This window comes from Chlorocebus sabaeus, chromosome 21 (genome assembly GCF_047675955.1).
Source record: "Chlorocebus sabaeus isolate Y175 chromosome 21, mChlSab1.0.hap1, whole genome shotgun sequence".
Lineage (NCBI taxonomy): Eukaryota > Metazoa > Chordata > Mammalia > Primates > Cercopithecidae > Chlorocebus > Chlorocebus sabaeus.
In genome coordinates this window covers 56,883,046-56,910,893 of record NC_132924.1, presented here as the reverse complement: position 1 = coordinate 56,910,893, position 27,848 = coordinate 56,883,046, and the positions used below count along the sequence as shown (strand labels likewise).

Sequence of the window (27,848 nt, the reverse complement as noted above, 5' to 3'; positions counted from 1 at the left end):
AGAGAGAGAGAGAGAGAGAGAGAGAGAGAAAGAAAGAAAAGAGAGAGAGAGAGAGAGAGAGAAAGAAAGAAAGAGAAAGAAAGAAAGAAAGAAAGAAAGAAAGACAGAAAGAAAGAAAGAAAGAAAGAAAGAAAGAAAGAAAGAAAGAAAGACAGAAAGAAAGAAAGAAAGAAAGAAAGAAAGAGAAAGAAAGAAAGAAAAAGAAAAGAAAGAAAGAGAAAAACATGTTTGGATTTTTGCCACCTGGTTATGGTTAGTTCTTTATTTTAAAATCGCTTTCAAAACAGATCAGACATTACATTGTTAAAAACAATTTTCACTGTAGGTATTGAATATCATACTGTGCTTGTAGTAATAACTGATAGATATCTAGAATAATCTTCAATGTGGACTGAAACTATAAAGAACTGTCAATCACTGAGTTTAACTTTAAACACAGATGATTTGAATTCATGTTAGCAGCGTGAGGAAGCAAAGAAGATGGAACAGTGCTGCTTGGAGAAAAGATGATAGGATTACTTCTGCAGTTTGCCGTTCTTGCTAGTTGTTAGAGTCACTAAATCAAGGCAAAGTTTATGAAAAGCCTGTGGCTGGAGTCTCCAACTCTTCATTCCTGCTGAGATTTTCCTATTATAAATCTGCTGTCAGAAATAAGTGCTTTACTTGTGACTTAATTCTATGCAGGCACAAACACCTTGGTTCAACACTTTGGCCAGACGGCCCTGACTGTCTTGAGAGCAACAGAGATCTCATTAACATGGGCTATTACAAAGAAAAGGGGTTCCCATGCTCTCTGGTCGTCATTCACTGCTCTGGAAACAGCCCTGTGAACACTAAAAGAAAACATGAACTCCAAGGAAGCAATAGGGCCGGGATATTGAGGGAGGGAGGGATATTAGGGAAAAGGGAGTATAGGGCTTGTGTATTCAAAAGCATTATCATGCTCAAAACAGGCAATTTCATGTTTTAATACTTCCCATGTCACCTGTTGTTAAAAATTGGTTATTTAAAAATCTTTCTGCTATTATCAGAATTAGCTAGATCACACTATCTAGTATGGGAACCACTGGCCACATGGGACTATTTAAAGATAATTAAGGTCAATTAAAATTTCAAACCCAGGTCTTCAGTTTACACTAACTCACTTCAAGTGCCCAGTTGCCATGTGTGGTTCATGCAACTGTATTGGACAACACAGAGCATTTCCATTGACACAGCAAGTTCTCCTGGGCAGTGCTGGTGTAGATGGTGCTTGTAGAATATCTCTTGGTCTTTGGCCACTCATCACCTTTACAATGATCAGGCATTTAAGGGCATACGCAATAAAAGCTGAATGCTAAAACTCAATGATATTTCCATTTTTAATATTCTGACTTTATGTTAGATGTCTTCTTGTTTAAAGATATATGGACAATGGGCCGGGCATGGTGGCTCACGCCTGTAATCCCAGGACTTTGGGAGGCCGAAGCAGGCAGATCATGAGGTCAGGAGATTGAGATGATCCTGGCTAATACGGTGAAACCCTGTCTCTACTAAAAAAATGCAAAAAAATTAGCCAGGCGTGGTGGCGGGCGCCTGTAGTCCCAGCTACTGGGGAGGCTGAGGCAGGTGAATGTCGTGAACCCAGGAGGCAGAGCTTGCAGTGAGCCAACATCACAACGCCACTGCACTCCAGCCTGGGCCACAGAGTGAGACTCCATTTTTTTATATATATATATATATGGACAATGACTTTTTTGCCTTCTTTTAATATGTCTTTTGAATATCATATGTCAGTGCTATGCAACGTGTGCTCCCTGGTATGGGTCCAGTCCATAAACTATTAGTTATCAGTCTACAGAGAAGTAAATAAAGAAATCAAGAGTAAGCCTTTAAAACTTTTTATAGGGATTTAACATTGCGGTGACTTCCAGGCATTTGTGCTGGTTTCGATAAGTATATGAGGTGATGAATATATGAATTAGCTTGGTTTAGTCATTCCACAATGTGTGTACGTGTATGAAAATATCATGTTGCCCGCCATAAAAATACACATTTTGTCATTTTTCCATTAAAAAATAATTTTTAAAACAATTTGCAACAGATTGGAAATTTTGATTTATTTTATTAATTTTTTTAAAGACAAGATCCCACTCTGTCACCCATGCTGAAGTACAAAAATGCAATCACAGCTCGCTGCAGCCTTGACCTCCTGGGCAGAAGCAATTCTCCCACCTCAACCTCCTGAGTTAGCTGGGACTACACACTTAGCTAATTTTAAATTTTTTATTTATTTAATTTTTTATGTTTAGGGACAGGATCTCGCTGTGTTGCCCAGGCTGGTCTCAAACTCCAGGCCTTGAGCAATCCTGCTGACCCAGCCTCCTAAGTGGTGGCAATTTAAAACAAGAAATAAACTTGCTCTTCACCACAGAGAATTGAGAAGAAAAGACGTATGAAAATGTTCACTTTTGGAAACACATTAACCAGCTCACCTAAACATTTCAAACAGGACCAGCTTATATGCAAGGAACAAAAGCTCAATTCGGGAAAAAGCTATATTAAATGTATAATTATTAGACATGACTGTGAACATAGCCTACAGTAGTTTTCTCATTCACTCTTAATGCATGTTAAGGATGTTAATGCCAAGTGCTCTTTCCTATAAATCCGACTCCACTTTTATGTAACATTCTTTATCTAAGGGATCTTTGACCCGAGTGGGAGGAACAGGTGCCTGTTACCAAGAGTAACATAGTGCTTGTTTATTACACTTGGCCAAGTTTGGAAGGTTTGTGCTTTAGCTAATAAAAGTAGCTACTGTTTGCAGAGTATTACAGTATTTGAACTGAAAAGTGTTATGCTTTACTGTATCTCCATACAAAGGAGAGGTTTTCCTGTGATGTGATTGACAGTCTGTAACAGGAGTATCCCTAGCCGTGTTCCAGTTTCATCCCTGGGTACCTGGCCACATTTCAATGCACTCAGCTCACAGAGATCAGAGGCTATGTGGCACGTGCATGTGGAGTTGCTACGTAAATAATATGTAGTATTAAGTACTTATTTGCTAGCTTCTCTGACTAAACTTAGAGGTCTGCAGAGAAGGTGGCTGTACTTAGCCACCTTTGCTATCTCCCTCGACTTACACAACAGGTGCTCAATAAGACTCTTTCTTTCTTTCTCTCTCTCTCTCTTTTTTTTTTTTTTTTTTTTACTTTAAGTTCTGGGATACATGTGCAGAATGCACAGGTTTGTTACATAGGTATACATGTGCCATGGTTGTTTGCTACACCCATCAACCTGTCATCTACATTAGGTATTTCTCCTAATGCTATCCCTCCTCTTGCCCCCTACCCCCGACAGGCCCCAGTGTGTGATGTTCCCCTTCCTGTACCCATACATTCTCATTGTTCAGCTCCCACTTATGAGTGAGAACATGCGGTGTTTGGTTTTCTGTTCCTGTGTTAGTTTGCTAAGAATGATGGTTTCCAGCTTCATCCATGTCCCTGCAGATGACATGAACTCATTCTTTTTTATGGCTGCATAGTATTCAATGATGTATATGTGCCACATTTTCTTTATCCAGTCTATCATTGATGGGCATTTGGGTTGGCTCCAAGTCTTTGCTGTTGTGAATAGTGCTGCAATAAACATACGTGTGCATGTGTCTTCATTTAATTGGCTTCTGGAATTACATGATGCACTTAAAAAAATATTAATACTCAAGTCCATCATTCAATTCATTTAACATGATACCAAATCACTGCCTTAACATCGTGATTTTGCTTCCTCTGGTGGTTGTGTAGCCCTGGACATGTTGAGTTTAAACTCCAGCTTGGTTGATGGCTTATTGAATAATCAGAAAACCTTGGTTCCAAATTATTGATATTTCTTAGCTCTAAAAACATAATCTTGGTTTACAGTAGGGGCAATATAATAAATAAATGATTATAAGATACTTCACTATGAAATAAGGCTAAAATATTCCTTATGTGAAATATTACTACCAGAAATTCCCCAGCACTCACTGGAACTTTCTGTAAGACATCTGTCTGTCAGAGGAAGTTGTGAGTTGCTGCTTAGAAATTCAGAATCAGTGGCATTTTCGTAAACCTGGCATTTGGAAAGTGAATTTCAGGACAATCTTCTTCCTCCCCCACCCCCCGCATTTATTTGTATCACAAAACCACCTCTAAAGTCAATATCCCCCTCCCCGCAAAATAAATATGTTATCCAAGATCTTTATCCCCTCCTCCTCCTCCTCCTCCTGCTGCTGCTGCTGCTGCTGTTTGCACATCAGTGCAGGATTTCAGAGTTGTTCATCTTCCAGAAGCTCCCAGTCCCTCGGTCTTGTCTGAGGAGCTCTTGATTGGGTGCCCATCCATCAGAAGAAGGAGAAATTTCTGGCCCTATAGACATGCAGGTGCTCTTGCAGCCCATGATCTTGCATGAACTGGAGATGCCAGGATTGGGAAAACAACTCCTGCAGCCTGGATTGGGAGGAGCAGTCAGAGCCAGGAAGCACATCTGGAGCAGGAAAGTGTTTGCTGATTGTGGAATTTACAAGAAAGGACACACCCAGGAGTAGGCTCTGAAAGGGGTGAAGGTCTCCATCCCCAGGATCACAGAACTTGTCCTTGTGGCTTTGATCTTAAGCCACATTTAAACTCACAGGAAATACCACCACTCACGAGAGCCTTCACTGGGAGAAAATACAGGCTGAGTGTTATCCAGTTTATCACAATTGCAGGTATATGTCTTCAGTGAATGAGTGGTTCTAAATGTCATAGGTCAGAGTTTCCTAATCTTGGCATTATTGGCATTTTGGACTGGTTAAGTCTTTGCTGCCAGAGCTGTTCTGTGCCGTGTAGGATATTTAGCAGCATCTCTGGCCTCTAATCATGAGATACCAGTAGCAACCACCTACAGATGTGACAACCAGAACATCTCCAGATTGAACATTGCCAAATGTCTGGTTGAGAACCAGAACCATAGAAAGACTCTCAAAGGATTCTAGATGTGCCATTATTTCTCAGAAAAATCTAGTAACTTTCTTCTATGATTAAGAAAATTGTATGATTAAGAAAGGTAAATGATTAAGAAAGGTATGCTTTATAGCCAGATGCAATACCTCACAAGTGTAATCCTAGCATTTTAAGAGGCTGAGGCAGGAGGATCATTTGAAGTCAGGAGTTCAAGACCAGCCTGGGCAACACAGTGAGACTCTGTCTCTACAAAAAGTTTTTTTTAAAACATTGGCCTGGGAAGCTGAGCAAGAAGGATGGCTTGAGCCCAGGAGATCAAGGCTGCAGTGAGCTGTGGTCATGCCGCTATACTCTGGCCTGGGTGACAGAGTGAAACCCAATCTCTTAAAAAAAAAAGAAAAGAAAAAGAAATGTATACTTCATGTTATAACCAAAAAGTATGTATAAGCACCCACTTGTATGAGACATTCAGTTGAGTTCTAAACAAATCAATAAAAACTTGTATCTCTAAACATGAATTTTCCAAGCTAATCAACAAATTTTTGCCTTGTAGAGAATCTGAAGATAAATCATGTTGAGAATACATTGATAAAAAGTTGACGTTGATTCTGTCCTAAAATGTGCCTTAACGAACTTGTCTGTTAATTCCATGTGCAGAAATTGAGCATCTACTATTTTCCAAGCATTTGACCAATAAGGAAGAAATAAAACATGATTATGGCCCTTGAGGAGTTTTAAGCATAGCGAATGCTATCATTTGGCACACAAATGACAAATGGGTAGGTTGTTCTACATAGAGGAGAAGCAGCTAAATCAAACTGAGGGGTCAGGGCAAATCAAACTGAGGGGTCAGGGAGGTAAACTTGAAGCTATGTTTTGAAGGATGAATAGGAGTGGAGAAAGAAGCAAGATCAAGGACACTCCAGTTAGAGGGAACAGTAGGTACAAAGGCTCAGAGGAATGAAGTGGCACAATGTGGAGATCTATGAAAGGCTCTGAATGCTTGAGTGAAGTCATCATGTGGGGCTGGGGTAGGGAGTGAGAGCCATATCTTGCAAAGCTTTGGGTGCTGAGCCTGAAGGCACAGTGGAGATGCACTGGCAGAATTTTAGCAGGGGCATGACAGGGCCTTTTAGCAACTTCCAGCAACATTGGAAGGGCTCAGACCAGCAAGCTAGGAGGAAGCAGCATTGAAAATTGACAAAGGCCTAAATCAAGGCCATGTCAGTAGGTTGAGGAGGAGAAAGGGGAAGAAAATCTTTCAGAGATTAAGAAGGTCAAATCTATAAACTGATTGAATGTGGTGACTTGACATAGAGGAGACATTTCTGACAGATCCCAGGATTCTAGCTTAGATGACAGTGACTGGTTCTCAATCCCAAAGTTAGGATCCAGGAAGAAGATTAGTTTGGGGAAGAGAAAATGAAACAGTATGGTGGAGTGGTTAAAACCTTGAATTGTAAAATTAAATTAGACCTGGGTTTATATACTAGCTCCATTTCTTTACCAACTACGTGAACTTTCTTGGACTCATTTAACTTTGCTAAACCTTGATTTCCTCACCTGTTAAATGGTGCTATTGATATAACTTACTGATATATTATTGTAAGAATTGAATGAGAGAATCATTGAGAAGAACAATGCTTAACACCTAGTAAGTCCTTAACACATGTTAGCCAAGTTAGCAGCATCCCGAGCCCAGGCAGTCCAACTGCAAAGTCGGTATTCCTAATCATTTCAATACACTGCCTCCTTGGGGCAATTACATGTAGATTAAAATGGTTGAAATATAGACTCCCCTAAGGGGACTTGTGCAGTGTAAGGATAAAAAACTAGGCAAAGGTTAGATCACAGGAGATCATATATGGTAAAGACTTTGGCCTTTACATTGTGTGTGAAATGAGAAAATACTGGATTTTTTTTTTTTTTTTTTTTTTTTTTTTTTTTTTTTTTGGAGACTGAGTTTTGCTCTAGTCACCCAGGCTAGAGTGCAATGGTGCTATTTCGACTCACTGCAATCTCCGCCTCCTGGGTTCAAACTATTTACCTGCCTCAGCCTCCCGAGTAGCTGGGATTACAGATGGACACCACCACTCCTGGCTAATTTTTGTGTTTTTAGTAGAGACGGGGTTTCATCATGTTGGCTGGGCTGGTCTCAAACTCCTAATCTTAGATAATCCACCTGCTCGGCCTCCCAAAGTGCTGGGATTACAGGCATGAGCCACCACGCCCGGCCAAATGCTGGAATTTTAAGCAGGGAGATGGCAAGTCCCAATTTTTATTTCAGAATGCTGACGTCAGCAGACAGGGATGACCTACCAGTGTAGGAAGGCAATGGCCAGAAAGGCCCACCAGCCTTCCTTTTTCTTGTTTTCCTCCTAGTGTATAGAACACTCAGTTGGCAAACTTAATTGTCCACTTCTTAGTAAAAGAGGAGAAGAGTAATAGAAACTTGAGGTGTTTCAAGTATGTCAGCATGGACTATCCTTTCACTCAGTTGTTCCCACAGCTGCAGATAATGTGGATCCAGAAAATTTGACTCCTCCTTAAAAGGACAATAGTTGATACTGTGCAGAGCAGGCAAGGAAGTTCCTTTGCAGATGGATACAAGCAGCCAAGCCTGTGGGACCACACTAGGCACCGATCCAGATAATAAACCCTGTTCAGCATCGTCTAGACCTGTTTGAGTGATTTGGTTTAATTAGCCTTTCCAAGAAAGAATCTTCAAATTTTAATAGTGCATAGTTATGCTTGTAAATGTCTCCGCCAAGCATGGGCTCTAGAAGTGAGGATTTGATGGGCCACAGTGGCTTGGCTGGAAGCCACAGGGTAGCTTTAATAACTTTGTATAATCTAATGACGTCAGGCAAGCAGAAAAATTTGGATTAGAAGGGGAATAAGTAAATGAGGTAGTAGCATTCTCGATAGTTGAAGCTGGCTGAGAGCGTGTCAGATAATCCTCTGCCTAGACGTAGTTCTCCTTCAAATCTCATTGGAATTGGGACTTCTCTTAGTCTCCATGACAATATTACTACCACAGCATGGAGAGAGCACTGGAGAGTCAGCAGGTCTGATTTCTAATCCAAGCTCTTCCATCAGCTGGCTGTGAGAGTTTAGGGACCCTTCAACTCCATGGATGGCAATGGTTCATCCATTCAGTGAAAAAACTGACCAAGATAAGAAGGAGGAGAACGTGGAGAAGGAGGATGGAGAAATGAAGAAGAAAATAATAATTTCCACTTACCTAGTGTTTTATTTAATTTGCTGAACAACATGCTATGTGATTTGCACACTTGATCCTTCCATCTTATGACAATACTTCCATAGTCATCTCTATGGATTTTTTTCAGTTGTTTGTTTTCATGATTCTGCATTTATGTGAAAGCACTGGGAACAATATAGAATGGCAGAAGATGAACACAAATCTTCCCTGTATAGTAGGAGGTATTATTTTGAAACCTCGAAGGCTCAAACAGTGGCCAGGGACAGAGGATGAGGTTGGCACATATGGTAGAAAACACAAATCTGGTTCTGCTTCCTTTCTCCCCTGTCTACCCATCTGAAGACTGCATTATGGCCAGGGCCAAAGCTGTAGCCTGTTGAGTAGATAAATACCAGAACATACTTATTTTAAATCTAGTTGTTTCCTTGCTCTCACTGCTCCATCAAAACTCAAGGCCTTAGCCTAGCTTCCATGCTTCCACCTAGCTTCCTGCCTTTCCACCATTCTCTTCCCTTGTTCCCTTCTCCACATGGCTTGTCTTCCCTTGACCTTGAATTGGCTCACTCTCCTGACTTCACGCCTTCCTTCATAGTGTACCCAGATTGGCTGAACCCACAAGTAAGCAGTCCCTTTTGGGGTCAGACATTGGTCTGAGAGCTGAGAGTAGAGAGAGAATTCAGTACTTAATTTTATTCACTATGTTTATTGACCTTTAAAGAAGCATGATGGGAGCCCAGAGCATCTAACCTAGAGGATGTAGCTGGGAATGCCCCTTCCTCTGCTCATCCTACCCTTACCTGCCCTTAAAGCTAAGCTCATGCCTGCGGCAAGCCCAGCTCCATCTGATTGCCCGTTCTGATAACCCATAGCTTACACCCTCTTTCTAGTCTCAATAGGACTAGGAGACTATCTCACACAACTTGGAACCTTATTTCATATTTTGTTGTTTGAACTATGTTTAGATGCTTTATGCTCCTCATTCCCAAATCCTATTGCAACTAAATGATAGCTGCTTCTGTGGGTCTTTCTAGCCCTTTGTTTCTGTGATTATTACTAATTAAAATACCTTCCTTCTCTATCCTATTGCATAACTTTCTTCCTACCTTGCACATTTTTGTGGCTGGGTGGGCCATTGGACACCAAGAAGCTGTAATTATTATCACAATTACCCCACCTTAATAACTAACACCTTATAGCATTTTACCACTGACAAAGCAGCCCTGTATCCATTATCTCATTGTTTCACACATCAATTCTGTCATGTAAGTAGCACAGAAATTAGCATCCCTCATTTACAGATATTAAAGTAGATCTTAAAGAAGCTGAAGAATTTATTGTTTACATACCATATAACAAAATATAGTGAATAAGACCATACTTTCCTGTGCTGCCTCTTGGGAAAAAAATAGGTAGATAATTTACTTACTACAAAATGTGTGATGAGAAACTATCCTCCTGGGTCATGGCACTGCTAATTACCCAGGGATCCCTAGAACCCTCTTTTGACATCAGTTGAAACACTATTGACTTAAAATGCTGCTTCTCAACAGAGCTGAGTGGATCAAATAGCAAATGTGAATGACTCTATTTAACTTGGTGTTTATCTTGGTATTTCAGGCCTTCCATTATTTCCTCTCTGATCTACCTGCCATTCACTGTTTACATCTTTGCACTGCTATACATTTGTACATGCTTCTTTCTCTTCCTGAAATGAAACTCCACATTCTCCTCTCTACGTCCTTATTTAGGTCCCACCATTCTTCAAAATCCAACTCGAATTGAACTCCATAAAAAACCCACTTCCCTTTCCTCTCTCTCCACTTGTCCTACCTCCACCAGTTGTTAACCTCACCTCTATTTAATTTTCAGAGCACATCTCCAGGCATTCTCTCTTCTGATGTAGATATTTACATACATTTGTTGTTTCCTTGCATGAATGCCAGATTCTTTGGCTTCAAGCTTCTTTCTTGATTCATTTATGTGGTCGTCATAAAGCTTAGCCTATGCCTTCAATATACTGGGTTTTGAAGAACATGTGTTCAATTATAATGAATAGAAGAATTATTGTTAAAGGGGGCAATTTAGGTTGGATTGAGGACACCCAGCATGAAACTGAAATGACTGAGAACAGGCAAAAAATTCATGACTGCATGTTCTAACCACTAGACTATTTTCCATTCTGAATAGGACAATAGTGGTCATTATTTTGTTGCCACAGTTTCATTCTCACACTCACACTGAGCCTTTGAAGTGAACTCTCTCCTAGCACCATTGAGGTTGGGAGGATTGCTCACTACTTGGAGGGATTGTCAATAGAAAGTTATGAAGTCTCTGGTGAAATGCTGCTCAGTTTATTCTCTAGAGATTCAGATTCTTTTGACCAACCTGATGTTTCAACAGCTTGAAAAACGAAGGAAAGAACCATGTCTGTCTAGACTGACCAGAAAGTAAAAACAAGGGATACTTTGAAATCTGACCACAACTGAGAGTTGTACTTAGTCCAAGTAACTGGAAAATCAGTTTCTTGGATTAGACAAATGCTTCCCTTAAGACTCTCAAACTGCTAGCTTTCTTCTTTTATAATTAATAGAAAATTATTACACTGACAGACAAGAGACTTCATATTTGAGCCAATGGGAAAACCTGACGTTGAAACCAGGGGAAATAGTTTAGCCCCAAATAGAGTTGTTAACGCCAGGATAAAAGCAAACAAATGTGCTAATAATCTTCTCTGAGAATCTGACTGTGATGAATTTTGATGAATTCCCAGATGGAAAATGTATCAGTTCTCCCTGGGCTGGGAATTGGACACTAGAATGAGAAAATGGTGAAATGGGTGTCAGCAAAAACCACTCCAAAGATCTTATTTCCATTTTCTAGAGAACAATAATTCTAAAGAGATAGACAATTCCCTTTTCAAGGAACCAGATCTGTGTGGTTGTAAGCATCTATGACCAAGTTGGTGGTGGGCATGGGGCAGGGGGATGTCCTGATTTCCATCATAGAATATGCCACTGCTCTGCTGGCCTATAGAATTGATGGGAGGGGAGAGTTTTGATACAGCAGCTGCTTTAATGTCCTCCTGTGCAGTCATATTATCACCCAACAAACATTCATTGCCATCTCCCATATGCCCAGCCCTTTCCTAGGTACTTTGGATACGGCAAAGAAGAGACAGTCTTTGCTATTGTGGAATTCTTATTCTAGTGGGTCTAGAATTCTCATTCAATTCCCACCACTAAAATACAAACAGACAATAAATACATATATAAATAAATGTGGAAGTTCAGATAGTAGTCAGTACTATGCAATTAAAAAACAAGTGAGGGTGAAGGGAAAACAAGTGCCATGTGCCAGGGCACAAGAGATGGTGGTATGTTGCTATATTAACTGGGGTTGGAAGAGGGGAGGCCTCACAGATGATGTGACATTTGAATAAGGACCCTAAAGACATCATGGAGAAAGATGAATGTTTGGATGAAGAGTATTCCAGGTGCAGGGAACACCAATGCAAAAGCTGTGAGGTGTGAGTTCTTGACATCAGTAAATGTCCAAGAAGCTAGCTCAGTTGAAGTATAGTCAGCAAACCAAAGAGTGTTAGCCCATGCATTATGAGATAGATCTGGACACATGGCATGGTCTTGTGTTGGGGAACACAAAACTCTTCAAGGAAGCTCCATGCAGTAGGTGGGAGCATGGCTATACCTACACATGGATTGTGAAGCATCCGACTAGCCATGTTGAAACTATAATAGGCAACTGAAACTGGAATAGGCAAGGAAAAAGAGGCTGGAGTCAGTTTGACAGGATACAGCTAGCAGCTTTGTTTTCAACTGTGCTCCAAATATTGTTGCAACTTCCACAACTTTTCCTTTCCACTGGACATGTTTATTTTCACCTCCAAACCCTTTAACATACCTTCATCCTTCACAGCCTAGTTCAGGCAGTCTGGCACCAGTGTGGACACAGCTGAAACAGAATGGAATGTGGAGTTTCAAAAACTGGGGTTAAAAAATCTGTATTTTAGTAGTTGAGCAATGTATATAACCTCTTTGAGCCTCAATTTTGTCATCAATAATAACAAAATGTTTTTAAATGTATAAAGTAATTAAAGTATTGCCATTATCCAAGGAGGGTAATTCTGTTATCTACAGCTGAGGAAACTGAGGGGCAAGGGTTAAGTAAGTAACCCATGATTATTTCTAAATTGTAGAAATGTAAAAATGCTAGCACTTGCAGGATTTGAACCCGAGCAATATGGCAACTCATGCATTTAATCCCACGTACCTTGCAGGATGGTGTGCATGCTGAAAGGATTATCAAGAAAAAATAACAGAGAAGATACTCAATCATTGTTAGTTCTTGACCACTCACACATTTTTTATTGCAAGTGACTGAGGAATCAACCAAAATTACTTACGCCAAAAGAAAGTTTGTTGGCTTTTATAAATAAAAATTGGCCCTAGGCACTAGGGTCATGCTAGCTTCAGCTACTGCTCAATTTAGCTTCCAAGTTGCTATCATGATCCATCTCTTAGTCCTGCTTTATCTATTCCTTTTTTTTTATGTTCCATGTGGTGAGCCATGGCAGCTTCAGTTCCACAGCAGTACAACACCCAATCCAGTAGAGGAGAGGAGTTCACTTTCCTGATGGTGACCATGTGTTCTGGTTTAGTCGGAACAGTCACTCAGTCCAATAGAAACGAGGAGTCTACTTCTATAACAAGAGATACATCCAGAATTTCCCAAGACAGTCACCTAGTCCAAAGGAGGTGGACTGACGGGTACGATGACCATAGGTCTGGTTTTCCCAGGCACTCTTTATTCACCCCTGTCATTGCAGCTTAATTATTAATTGTACCTCCATTCTCTCTCAGAAGTATCCCAATTTATGGTAGATGTATATGGTCATTTTACTAATAGTACAAGAAAAATAGTCTCATTGATCCTCGCCTCAGATACAAAGTCTTCCTCTAAATCTTAAGGAGTATTTACTTAAAGGAGAGAGGGGGGATGTGTCCACCAAAGAATAGAGGGACTGTTATCCCAAGAAGTGGGGTGGTGGGTTCTGGATGGTCAAAACCACAAATGTCAATTACATTTCCCCTTTTCTCTTTATACTGTTTGGTACTGTTTAGCAGTAGAAAGGGTTTGGGAGTTGGAAAAACATGAGTTTGACTCTTGAATCTACTGCTGCATGTAGCTCATTCACCTTAGTGGAAGTGTCTTCCCTTTCTAAGCCCCGGTTTCCTCATATATAGAGAAAGCTCATAAGACCTTCCTTAGTGAGTTATTATGAGGATTCAATAGACTGATAGACATGCAGGATTCAATAAGTCAATAGCTACTGTTTTTCCATAGTGCCTGGAATACATCTTACCACACAATATGTGGTCAGTAAGTACCTGGTGACTGGTGACTAGGACAGGAAACAAACAAGAAAAGACCATGAACCTCACAGTGGGTGCAGGGAGGCATGGGTGAGTGTAGACAAGAGTTGCTGTTCGTGGTGGTAGGGCTTAGTGATCAAGGAAAGGAAAACACTTTGATGCTGAGTGAGGAGATTCATGATCCAACTGAAACATTGGGGAAACCACGGAGAAAATGTCCTTTTTAGAACTACTGGGGAAATTAGAAATTATTAAAATTTAAAACAGTCAAAATATTTACTAGACATCCATATTGGGGCATACAGATATGAATAATTAATGGATCCTACTCCCAAGAATTTGGGAGGAAAAAACTCGTAAATGTAGAGAAATATGTTCTACTTACAATTAATATATCATAGCTGGAGAATGATAAATGCCACAATCTTAAACATAATAGTTCTTTAATTGGATGAAGAAAAGGTTGTAGAAGATACCCAACTGAAGTGCTATGAGAGGTTAAAGGAAGAAGAAATCCCTCCAACAGGTAGAGCAGGAACAACGTGGGGGACTGTTGGTGGAGGGTCCTTAGAATCAGGTCATTGGTGTAGCTGGATTAACATGTAGGGAAGATCAGAAAGTATTGGAGGCCTTGGACACTCCAGGTGCACTCTTACCCTTGTGCTTTTGTTTCCTTTGCCTAGGTTGCTCTCCCACAGGGGTCCATATAACCTGATCCCTCACTTCCTTGAGTGTTTTACCAAATGCCACCTCTCAATAAGGACCTCCCTTGCTCTCTGTGTAAAATTGTGACACCTACCACTGTCTTTTTGTCTTTAGTGATTGCAGCTCTCTAACCTGCTATATACTTCAACTGTTTATCTTGTTTATTCTCCATCTTCCTGCTAGAATTCCAGCTCCATGAGGGCAGGAATTTTTTACTTGTTTTGTTCACTGCTGCATCTCCAATACATAGAATAGTACCCAGCACATAGTAGGCGCTCATATTTTGTAACAGAAAAGGAAGAAGAGAGTCTGACTGAGGGGAAGCATGAACCAAAGTCCAGATGGCATGTGGAAATGTGTGCAGCAGATACTGTGTTGGTGCAGGCAGACTGGAGTATGCATGTGTGTATATACATGTGTGTGCGGGGGTGAACACAGTAGAGGAAATTTGAACAGGAAGCACATATTGGGGCCAGACCTTAGAGGACTTGAAGACTAGGCCAAGGAACTCAGCATTTACTCTGCATGTCATAGAAGCTATCAAATGTTTCCACCAGGAAATTGATATGAACAAGTTGTTTGAAGAGGATTGATTGGACAGTGTTGTTTGTAGCAAGAGTAGGCGTGGAAAGAGGTTGGAGGTAGGGAACAATGACTAGGTGCTGCATAAAAAGCCAAGGTGGCCTTAACCAAAAAAAAAAGGAGGTGGGAAATGGAGAGAATAAAGGCAGATGTGCAAAAGAAGGGTATACAAGGAGATAAAATTAATGAGATTTGATACTATTAATAAAAGGAATGCTAGAGAACATGTACTAATATTAGCGGGATGACCTTTGTATCAGTGATTGATGTGACAACAGCTCTAACATTAACGGAGTTGGCAACTCTTAGGTATGGAAGGTACCACTTTGTCCTTAGGAACAATTTCCTTACAGGGAAAATGGTGTTTCTAAATGGTTTCTATTTCTTCTACTCTTTTTTAAACTGGTCAATGTAACACAATAACAATTCTAGTAAGTGAAGACCTTGAGTGTCTGCCTTCCTTTGGGACAGATCTACAGTCACTCTTAAAAGTTAAATATTGTGACATCTCTATCTCTGTGACTCTGGTTTTCTTTTTCACAAGCAAGGTTCCCACCAAGAGAAACTGCGGATTTGCACATTGGGAAAACTTAGTAGAGAAAGCAAAGGAATAGAGAATGGAATTATCCAAAAGCAGAAGTAGATAGCAGAAAGGATTTGAGTCTGAAAAACAGAGGAGTCCCTCCTTATTTTCCAAGCAGCCAAGAATTGCATCTTCAATTGTTTTGAATTTTTTGCTCTGTGTGTGTGTGTGTGTGTGTGTGTGTAGGCATGTGCATGCATATGTGGACAGATACATATATAGGGCTGCCAAGGATAGCCATAAAGGCTGTGTCTTACACACCCTCAAGGAGGCCCTATTCACATAGGCCATAATGGCAATGCTGCTTTCTGGAGTTGTGCAATGGGATGGCCTTGCTCACAAGAATGTAGGGAAGAGAACTGACTTGAGAAGTGGCTGTGCTCTTTCAAAATATCTCACCTTCCCACATCCCATAAAATCTGCAATTTGCCATTATAGATTAATTTATTTGGATAACCGTTATGTAGTCTATCAGTTTGAATTAGTTCATCCAACTATTCTCTTCAGTGGCTAAAGGATCCATGACTTTCCGAGAAATCTTGGAAAACAAGGACCTGAAAGATCTAAGACTGAAGATAAGGAAGATGGTGGAGGAATGGGTTCTGACAACAAACTTGGCCTCTTTTATGCACAGTTGAGTCAAAGGCTGCTCTGCTGTGAGCAATACTGGAGAATTAAGTTAGGGTCAGATGGTAGTGGGCCTTAAATGCTGAGCTAATCTAGGAAATAGGGAGCCATTAAAGGTGTTTAAGAAGAAAAACATATGGAAACACAGATCAGTCAGGCCTTCTTATCTCCAGACATCAAACTGCTGAAGGTGTCCACAGACTCCTGCCTGCGTATCTCTGAGAAGGTCCTTGTTCTCTTCCTCATCTCTGTCCTTCCATGCAAGCTGACTGACCCATGTCAATTCAATTCAATACATATTTACTGTGCATATATTACATATCAGTGCTCTTACAAGTTTCAGAAACAGCTGCTTAAAAAGTACTATTCTCTGATTTCCCCTCTCATTTTGAATATTTTCTTTCATTTCCTCCCATTTGCAATGCCTTGGGTGATATTCCATCAGGAAGTAAACTTTCCAAGTACTGTCATGTTAGAGCCTTAGGAGAGATCTGATGTGGCCTGGAGTGTTAACAGGAGCGCTCTGTACGATGAGAAATGTATGTTTTCTTTACTCTGGCCAGATTTTTCTAGACCAGAAAGTGAAGGTTTTTTCAATATTAGCATGTAGTATATTTAACAAAGTGCTTACTGAAAATCCCACAAAATATGTCTTTCCTGCATATTTTTAAAGCGTAGAGGCGCTCACCTTGGTTTGTGTAAGCATTCAGTGGTGCATGTTATACTTTATCTTGGCTGCTGTGATACATATTGGGAGGGTGGCTCTCTCTGGACTCCCGGCAAAGTTGGCAAGCTGTATCCAAAGTTGGTCCAAGGGTAGGGTGGCTTGAGTGAGTTCTGCGCGAGAGCCTTCACTGTCTGCTGTGCAAATACATGTCTAAATTCACAGTCTGATTCATCACACCCGCTGACAACTGCACCGACCAAAGTCAGGTTCTCAACGGCTGCCTGGACTACGGCTATGGCCTACCTTCTTACTGTGCCCTGGCTTCAGTCTTGCCCACTCTCCTGCAGCCTCCACTTTGCTGTCATATCCTTAAACAAAATCAGAACTTGACTCTTGTGTTTTTTAAAGCCTCCAGTTTCCCTGCAGGGTAGATTGACAGCAATGATTTTCATTGAGGGTCAAGCCATCCCCAGACAGATATATCGGAATCTGCACAAAGGGTGTGCGGGGAAAGAGAGAAATGTGGCTTCAAAAGCCATATTTAGCATCCCCAGTGCCTTGGGTTTCTTTTGAAATTGCTAATGATATTTATGGACTGAATGCGATTAATGTTTATTTAAAGTGGGCTACTGATCTCTAGGAAGAAGTCCACACTTCTTGTTCTGCCATTCATGGCCCTACGTGATGTAGTACCATTAGTAATTTCCAGAACAGTCTCCTGTTTTCATATTGCCAGTCTCAGTACTTAACGTTGATAATACTAAAAAGAGTAGGTCTTTGAGGGACATTTACTCTGGTTGCAGAGATAGATGTAAAAAACTAATTTTATACGGTATGAGATGTGTTATTGTAGAGATATTTACAAGGTGGGTGGTAGAACAATGGAGGGGATTCACAAATCTGTTTTAGAGGAAGAGTTAAAGCTGCTGGAACTACATCATAAAGGGCTGTGAAGACAGGCAGATTCAAGACAGATGCTGGAGGTGGAATGGACAGGACTGAGACCCTCCTGCTCTTACTAGTCCCTGATGGAAAAGGGGAACTGAGGGTAGTGCTCAGGTATCCAGCTGGGATTCCATATGAACAGTGGCACCATTAAGCAGGCCAGAGCTCTGCTGTGGACATGTCAAGTGTGAGGTGCCCGTGAGACAATCGTGTTGGAATGTCCACTACAGAGTCTGGAGCCTTGAAGGGATATCTTGGCTGGAGAAATCAATTTGTAGGTGATAGTGGAAGATATATGTGTAAGTGCTAACCAGATTGAGTGTATAATATAAGAAAAGATGAGATAAGACAAAAGGCATTATGCAAAAAGATGAAACCAAAACCAGAACTGCAAAGAATATCTTCCAATATTTTTTTAAAACCTTAACAGAACTTGAAGGGGTAAGTCTTTTTCTATTAAAAATGTAAAACTATGTTATAAGAAGAATCACCATCTGAATATCCATACATGGAATTATATAAAAGTGGCTAGGGCATTTGTTCTTAAGTTGAAAAGAACATATCCAAACAAACAAACAAAACAAAACAGAAAAACTCAGGTCTTTATCTCTCTCCAAGTCTATTCTCCAATAATAGTACAGTAGGAAGCTTGATTTAGAATTGCCTCTGTGTCCTTGCCAGTTTACATCTTGGAAGCTTGTTTCTATTCATTTCATAAGCCACAATGTATTTGATCATTTCTAACATTCACAATTTTCACATTAAAATTGATGATGTGTTATAGTTTAATAGCAGTAATCGTCTTTCTCAGCGGTATATAAAATAATTGTGCATCTTGCAGTCGTTGGCCCATTCAATTCAAAGTCAAAGTGGTCATTGCTTTGTGCCTGCTGCTCTGGGCAGCAGCAGGATGCCCTTTGGAGCTGAGAAGGATGGAGTGAAATGGCCCTTTCCACTCCCTGCCTTCACTCTCCACCTGAGCCAGCCTTAGTGGTCTTCCTGAGGTGGCAGATGGAGGAGCCACAGTCCTCTCATGAAACGTCAGGAGCAGAGCAACAAGGGCTCTGGCAGGAGCTCAGATCCTCTTATCCCGAGGTTTTGCAAGCCCTAAGAGGGCTGAGGAAAGCAAGAACCCAGTGGCCTCGTAAAACACAAACCCCGCTCTTCACAGAGGGTCGCCTTGTGTCGCTGAGGGTTCTGGTTGCATGCAGCAGGCATCATCTCCGGTGGGACTTACTGGAAGGAAATCTGGTGCTGACAACACCTCTAGTGGGATTTATTGGAAGGAAATCTGGTACTCACAGAATCAACAGGAGGCAGAAGGAACAGGTTTGAAAAAGCGTGGGCACCAAGGGAACTGGAACACTGGGCCTCTGGAACAATCTTGCTGGGATGTTGGGCATCCCTGCTGCTACTGGGTTTTTCCCCAAAATGAATCCTAACTTTTTTCTCAGCTTTGACTGCAAGGATCCAAAGACAAAGCCCGAGTTAGGAGCAACCAGTCTGACTCCCCAGATCCTGTCTGTGCCCTGGCCACCAGGAGATGAACAGCAGGAAACTCTCTCCCGCTGGGCTTTGAGAGAGGAAAGTAGGATCCACCATATCACCAATCCGTAATTGCTACAAAGGGAATATGCCCCGGACAGAAAGGGGTTTTGCTGTTATACTGTATTGCCAAACACTAACAAATGTTCCGCTGCACTCCCTGTCAAATACCTCACATTTGTAAGGCTATCAGAACAAGTCAGTGAGCAGAGGACTGCTGCATACGAAAACGGTCTACGTCGGCTTCATTTAGAGCCATGGATTAATGAGGAAACGAACTCTTCTAGAGCTCAGGCAAAGGGTCGAGCCTCGTGCTGAGTGTGTTATCTGTGATTGCTGCATAATACGCAGTTATTCGTTCTTAGACCTCTGAAAATCTTAAGGGAGGAAGACAGTGGTTACCAAAGATTTTTCCAACCAGGGGGAATAAATGTGGCAACTGGAGACAGCAGAATATGGGTATTAAATAAAATAATGTGTCTAAAAGATGCCATTGTTTAGAAATTAGCCCCTTGGACTGACAGGTAATTAACTTCTGCCACTAGTTTAATATCTTGTGTGGACCTGGATACAGGAAACCATACATGGGTGGTAATTTTTTTCCCTCCAATCTCAAAGGAAACGTAACTGGGTATGAACTAGTGGCACAACTCATATATCAGTAGTCTGTAGCAGGTCTACATAAATCCTTTTCTTTAAAGTTATTTAACTGTTTTGAAAATGGTTTCAACAGAAGTAATTCCAATTGCACCAGAAAGGAAACCAGAGTTTTAAAGAAAAATATACTCTCTTTGCTGAGCAAGGCAAACATATCAGTATGCAGAGAAACAAACCAGTCTCTTGTGTTTTATTTCCTTAGCAAATCCACCGAAAAACTTACTTTATGTCTTTAAAAGGATGACAGACAAAGAATTCTGTGACCACTAAAAGTTAATACCTACAACTGGTTTGTAGACACTTTAAAAGGGTGGGTACTATTTTTTAAATTTCACTGTTTTTCACAGTTTCTCATTTGTACATACTATAAACACAATACATATTTGTTGTGTGTGTGTGTTTTTTAAACTGATCAAAAACATATTCTGTGGGGAAGGATTTTCCATTTAAAGAATTAGATAACCTGCTATTTCCTCACATGCTTCTATGCATAAACCTAGACATCGTATCACAAACCTAGTCCTTTTCATAGCCAAGCCCTTCACAGAATAATATTTTTCCAATAAGCTGGTAGTGGCACTTTTGGTCGTGGTGTTTCTTTTTTGACTCTTCTGAGAATTAATGTTTAAAATAAACACCCTTATAGCTGTGAAAGACGAGAACTTGTTACTATTTAAAGCTGACTAATTCAAAGTCATTTGGTAAAACTGCTTTTAGTTTTAAGAACTAGAAGATTTAAGTGCACAAACTAGATGGCTGTAATGAAGGCACAATTGTTATCTATAGTCAGTATAGCTAATTATCAATGAATACAGACCTTGATCCATTACTTCCGTTGGGTCCATGGATTGAGAAGCAAGAATCTATTTGTTATTAGTCTTATTTCCTCCAAGGTCTTCACACAACTCACTCCCTTAACTCCTTTAAGTTTTTGCTCACATGTCATCTCAGTGTGGCCTTGATGGGCCTTTTCACTCTGTTTTAAATTGAGACTCTCCCACTCTTGACCAGAATGCCTCATCTCTTTCCTATTTTGTATTCTCCCCTATAGCACTTGTCTGACACAGTATATATTTTGTTTTTTTTTTTTTATGCGTTTGTGGTTTCTCTCCACTGGAATGGAAGCTCCATGAGCACAGAGATTATTTTGTCTGTCTTGTTCCCTGGTGTGTGCCCAGCACCTGGCACATAGTAAGTGCTCAGTCAATATTTGTTAGAATCTAAGGCAACGTTTGTTTTGAAGATTTCTGCTTAAGTATGTTCCCAATGACCTTGATGGTTTAAAAGCAATTTTGCATTTGTTATTTTACTTAGTTATTCTTACAATAACAATGTGTTTTAAGGAAGGTTTATTATCCCACTCCAGCGGATCAGAAATGGGGGCTCAGAGAGTTCCTATGAATTGGATAAAACTCAGGGGCCAGCAAGTGGTGGACGCCAGCCTGGAACAAGATCAAATACTTCCCTCAGGGTCCTGCTCTCACCCAAGCTGTGAATCTTTCTGGCTGGAGGAATTAACACTTCATATTAAGCATTGCCGGCCAGGTCTCAAAGCAGTGGATTCCAGAATGAAAATTAGAACAGAATGTGGTTGTAGCATATATATACCTGATAAATAAAATAATCCATTATGTACAGCTCTCAAGGGTGTGAAACATAACTTCTCAGCTACAACTTGTATTTGCTCACCTCCTGAATGTGGAAGAACAATCCATGTTGAGGCCATGCAAGTCCACCTCAAAAAGTCCCTGCAAAGCCTCTTTACCTTGCAACATATCATTGCAGCTGCTTGTATTTCAGCCCTTTCTCCGTAGCATTTCTATTTCACATCATGCTGTGATTCAGGAGGCAGTTTGCGTAGTGGTTAAAGATCACAGACCCCAAAACAGGCAGAGCCAGACAGAACTTGAAGCGGGATGTGGTTGCAATTCCTTCGGGGGAAATTATTCTGTCTCCTCATCTGTAAAACTGGACGAATGGTACTAAGTTCTGATAAATAAATTAGATTATACAAGTGATGCACTCATCACTGCCTTAAGTATTATTGAATATCTCCTGTATCCCTTCTTAGTAAATTGTAAGATTATAGAAGGAAATGCACTTACTGGCTTTATTAGTTTTCTAGTGTTGCCATAACAAAATACCACAAACTGGCTATTTAAACAACAGAAATGTAATGCCTCACAGTTCTGTAGGCTAGGATCTGAGATCAAGAAGTCTGTGGGCTTGGTTCCTTCTGAGGACTGTGAGGAAGAATCTGTTCTCCTAACTTCCGGTGGTTTTCTGGCACTCTTTGGTGTTCCTTGGCTTGTAAAAGCATCAGGCTGATCTTTGCCTTCGTCTCCACATGGTGTTCTTCCTATGCGTGTGCGTGTCTGCGTCCAATTTTCCCTTTTTATAATGGCACCAGTCATATTGGATTAGGTGCCCTACTCCATTATAACCTCATTTGAACTAATTATATCTGCAGTGACCCTATTTTCAAATAAGGCCACATTCTGAGGTACTGGGGTTTATTACTTCAACATATGAATTTTGGGGACACAGTTCAACCTATAGTTCTGGCCTTATTACCTTGGTTTTTGTTGTATTTGCCCTGTACTTAATAAGTGTCAGGGTATGGCTGCTGAATCTGTTAAAGAAATGTCTCCAGAAGGTTCAGAAATGAAGCCACTTACCAGCAGCTGAGAGGCCTTTTGAAAACTGCCTCTTCATCCAAGGATTACTGAAAGAGGAAACCTCTCCAGCTAGATCTTCACTAGACTTTGTGTTTAGTCCTTGGGTCGGGAAGATACATCATGTCGAGATGGATATTTTGATCAGGACTTTCCAAATGGATTTTTGTGTGTGTGTATGATGAGATAGCATTAATATCTTAACATATGGATAAGGACATAGATATGCTATTTGTAACTTAACTTTTTAAAGATTTATTTGTTTAAAAGTCTGGGTAACAGTGTTCATTTCAAAATTTTAAGTGCGACGTTTCATCTAATAAATGTGACCTTAGTGTTTGTGTGAATAGTAAATGACAGTTCTTTAAAATGTTTTACTTCCTTTCTTATATATATATATATAGTGTGGTTATAAAGTAGTGAGCTTGGCTCCACAGTCTACCTGCATGCCTATAGAGTATAATATTTCAATTAAAATTCGTATTTTTAAAATTCTAATATCTAAATTGCAATGCTATGCTTTACATATCTATATTTTTAAAATTGATATTCCTTCCACAAATCACTTGCTTAATATTAGTTAGAATTTTGTAAGTTGTTTTTCAGGATATATTTATTTATTTGAGCATTTAAGTATGCATTTATAATGTATTCTAAGCGATTGGTGCTGAAATTTTGAGTTGATGAATCTCAGGATTTTTTGTGATGGAAATGGGACTATCCACAGAGCTTGGGATTTTATAGAAGGTCTGTAAATATTTATTGAATGAGCAAATATATGGGGTAGAGAGAGAAGCAAAGTCATTTCTTTTCAACTGTATTTGAACCAATGAAATCGATAACCTACATGGAGTACAATACCATATTTAAAGACTGAAAGCAAATTTTATTTTTTATATCATTTTATTTTCTATAATTTGGATTTTCTTGTGACACCTTGACTCTCCCCTAAACCTTCTGCATTGTGCCTGATGCTTTCAAACACTCTATAATGGAAGGGGCCTCTAGGAAAGGCAAGTTGAGAGAAGAGGAAAAATGAGCATACATTTGCATAGGGCAGGAAGGGCACTGTAACATCTGGCCGGGGGAGCCAACTCAGTCGACTTGTTAGTCTCATTAAATTCACATTAATGCATGAACTGCTCTGAATGTGTAAATACCATTTTCAGTTGTTTTCTCCCAGACCAATGGCATTGACTTTGGGGGCCCTTCCCTTGGTTGTTTACTTGCCAGTGGCATTTGACCTGGGGTCAGACCTGTATTTAACCCTTTCCTGTAGGTCAAAAACAAATTAATTTGGTGAGAATTAAATTGGAAATGAGTCATCTGTACAACAGGTGTCCCCTGTGGAAAATGTGCTCCAGGTGCAAACATTTTAAAATCTATTCCTGGGCATCTTCGAAGAAGCTTCAGAGGTCAGGGAGGCAATTCCAAGACATCCCACATGGTAAGGGCCTGGAGCTGGATGTACAGGTGCCCATTCGGTGTGGTTTTCTCAACAGCTTGGGGAAATTTTCAAAGAGGCCCCTTTTGGAGATAATTTATTCATAAATTCATGAACATTTATCTTGGACATTCATTGTGGACTGATTTACTTAGATGTTGCCCTAAATGATTGGAACTTTACCCTTTACCCCTACCTCCCACTATCAACCAAAGACTTTGATTTGGAGGAAAGAAAATATTGTATTTTTCTCTTTCTTTTTTCTAGAGGATGAGGAAGATGAGGAAATGGTGGAACCTAAAGTTGGCCAGGACTCAGAACTGGAAAATCAGGACAAAAAACAGGAAGTGAAGGAAGGTATGGTATGGAAAATAAATTGAGTAATCATCTTACTGTTTTGTTTGCCTTTACTGATATAAGAGACTATAGAGCTAAGTAAAAATTGAATTTGCATCCCCTATATGGAAGATTTTCTGTGATTGTACAATACATTACATTTAGCAACATAAACTGTAATCTCCAAAGCAAGAGTCATTTATTTCTTGATTGATAAAGGCAAATAAAGTGCAAAACGTCCACAATTTCAGTAACAATTCTAGTCACAATTCCAGTAACACTTGTTACGAATTGCCATGTTATCTTGTTCACAGAACCATATATTCCCAATGATAACAGTAAAGCAAAGGACTAGATATAATTATTTTGTCAATAAATTCTAAAGTGTTTTCATGTGATCTACATAGAAACATTAATAGTGATCAACGCTAGTAACTCTGCTATTAAATTTTTTCTTCTGCAACTCTGCCTGTGTAAGGAGGAACAACCTCTTACATGTTCTGGTGATAATATTAACTAACATTTATTAAGGGCTCACTATGCCCTTGGCTCTCTTCTAAGCACTCCACAGATACTACTCACTCATTAAAACATTATTTTGAAGCAGATACTATTATTACCTCTATTTTATAGGCAGAGAACTAGGAAGAGAGAGATCTAAAAATTTATCCAAGGATACATAATGTATGAGTACATGAGCCAAAATTTAGAGTTAAATCCAAAGTGTACATTTTACCCTGTTGCCCTCCTCATGATAGCACTGTACCTATAAGAAGAAAGAAAGAAAAGAGAAAAAAAAAAAAGGAGGGACAGGAAGTACTGCAGGTGACATTTCCTTACAAACTCAACCTTGTATTACCTTGAGATTCTCAGCCCATGGAGACAGAAGAGAATTTTGAACTTGTCTTACTTGCTGGCAAATGGAGAGTAGGACCTGAGAACTGAATGTAGATTAAAAATGTTCTTCCATATTTCCTACTGAGTGTCCCAAGTATAGATCAATATAACTCTGACTCGAAGCTCATTTGATTTGTAAATTTTAAAGATGGTTGTGGCTCTGGCACAGTGTGGCAGATGTTCAGCACTGGGGACTTTTGTAGGAATTGATACATACTGATCCCAAGTCCTCACTTCAACATCTTGTGCTCTCATGAGAAAATTAGAGTAGCCCAAATACCTATTACAAATTACATCCATATCATATGGAGTTAAATGAGACAATTTTTTTTTTTTTTTTTTTTTTTTTTTTGAGGCAGTCTCGCTCTGTCCCAGGCTATAGTGCAGTGACGTGATCTCAGCTCACTGCAACTTCCACCTCCCAGGTTCAAGTTATTCACCTGCCTTAGCATCCCGAGTAGCTGAGATTACAAGTGCGTGCCACCACGCCTGGCTAATTTTTGTATTTGTAGTAGAGACGGGGTTTCACCGTACTGGCCAGGCTGGTCTCAAACTCCTGACCTCATGAACCACCTGCCTCAGCCTCCCAAAGTGCTGGGATTACAGGTGTGAGCCACCGCGCCCAGCCACAATTGTAGAAAATTATTAAAAATCACTTCATATTGAGGCTCATTTGAAGTGTGTCTGAGTGTGGGTGTTTTAGTTTTGGTTTGTTTTTTGCAATCTCAGGTATCTAAAAGCCAGTGCGAGATAATAATGAAAAAGCATAGCCTCTGGAGCCACACTACCTGGAATCAAATCTTGTCTCTGTAGATTATTAGCTGAGTGATCACTACAGACTAAGTTAGTTTAACCTTTTTTTGCCTCAGTTTCCCCATCTGGCAAACAGGTTTTTAAAAAACTCAACAGGGCTAGTATGGAACAATACTTGGCACAAAGTAAGGGCTGTATAAAAGTTTGCTAAATTATCATTAGTAGTCTTGCCTTGCAGTGCCTGGGTCTATAACTGGTTTCTACCCTGGTGGGATGGATGCCCTTGGGAGCCCCAGCTCTCTGTGCTTAGGTTTGCCATAGCCCATAGCTTTGAAATAAGAACATGGTTACAGGGGCCCCAGCTAGTACATTTAAAAAATGTGAAACTATCAATAGAGATACAAGCAAAGTCCTCTAAACTCGTTGGAGAACTATCATAAAAGGTCTTCTTTCTGTTACTGTGCTAGGTCTCAGACATTGAGAAGTTCAATCGCTGTCAAGTTCTAGGGTGTGACTGAGGTTTAGGAGAAGATTCAGCATTTTAACAGTGGCATTCACAGAAGACACAAGACTTACTCTTTCTGAGAGTCTAAATGAATTTGATCAAAGAGATCTCACATTTAAACTTATACTAAAAACATCTTTTTAAAAAAAGTTGGTGAATAGAATATCATGATTACAGGTGTAGTGAGGTACAAAATAAGTCAGGATCTATTAAAGTACTCCTTTACCCTTTGCAAAATATTCTTAAAATATACCTGGTGATAAGGAGCTGGGGTATATTTTGTGTGTCTTGGCGTGGATTCCCCGTCACCACCACCCCAGCCCCAATCTCCAAATCGTCTTCTCCAGCAAAGCAAAGCAACCTCCTTCTTAAGTTCCAAGTGAAAACACCCTTCAGTTTTAACTGTTACTCATGCTTCATGGAATTGATTAAAGTCATGTTAAAAGTCAAAAAGAAGTTTGAAAGAACATTTCCTGTTCCTGCTGCACTGTGTGCCTTATTCTCCATTAATGGCTCTTCTGCAAATTAACACATAATGGGTTAAAAGCATGTTTATGTTGGCATCAAACTCTGGCTTTTTTTTAAAGCAAGACAGTATTTTGCAAACTTTTGAAAGAATCTCTAGCAGATATAATCGTGGCGCCATTCACACGACTGCATAGTAGTTAGGGCTGTGTCAGCACTTCCATTATGAACCCTGCGTTTCAGGGATTTATTACTCAGCCATAAAAATTTGCTCTGGGCTGAAACTTGACATACACAGTTTCAAACCAGGGAACACATTTTTGAGAAATCTGGCTTTTTTTTTTTTTTTTTTTTTTTTTGAGTGAAAAGGAAGAAAAAAGTGTTGAGGGGGACATGGGGAAAACAATCAGTACTCACTAACTTTTGACATTTTTGCCCGTGTGACATCAAAGTGCATTAAACAGTAAAGAAATGCAGTCTTGATTTATTACTGTTTCACTTTTTTCTGCCATAGAGTAGGAAAAAAGCAGGTATATTTTAGCTTGTAATCAAAGTTTAGAAAACTTCCATATGTCAGTGTCCTCATGTCTTCATGTTTAGAAATTCAAAACAACACAACTGGGAACCTAACTTTTTTGTAAATACGAAATCAACTCATAAACCTCACATTGACTTCACAGAAAGATATCCTTCGCTTTTAGTTTGGTTTGGTTTTCTTGCTGCTGTTTATGAACTGATTTCACTGTAAAATTCCCATGAGAGCCACTGTCCTTATTTAATCTAATGTTTTTCCTGGCTACCTGGGTTTATTTATTTTTTATCTCTTAGAGATTCTTGAAAAATATTTTTGAATAATTTTTATATTGAAATTTAAAGCAACATTGC

At 39.9% G+C, this 27,848-nt stretch overlaps 1 protein-coding gene across 6 annotated transcripts in view; it reads left to right on the top strand.

Moving 5' to 3' along the window:
• Positions 1-27,848, top strand: part of DYNC1I1 (dynein cytoplasmic 1 intermediate chain 1) — a 320,393-nt gene that overhangs the window by 172,434 nt on the left and 120,111 nt on the right. For all 6 annotated transcript variants that reach the window (XM_007982105.3, XM_007982103.3, XM_073009119.1 and 3 more), the window contains one exon: positions 24,275-24,364. In XM_007982105.3, coding sequence (XP_007980296.1) covers positions 24,275-24,364 — 90 coding nt within the window. The remainder of the gene's footprint in view (positions 1-24,274; positions 24,365-27,848) is intronic.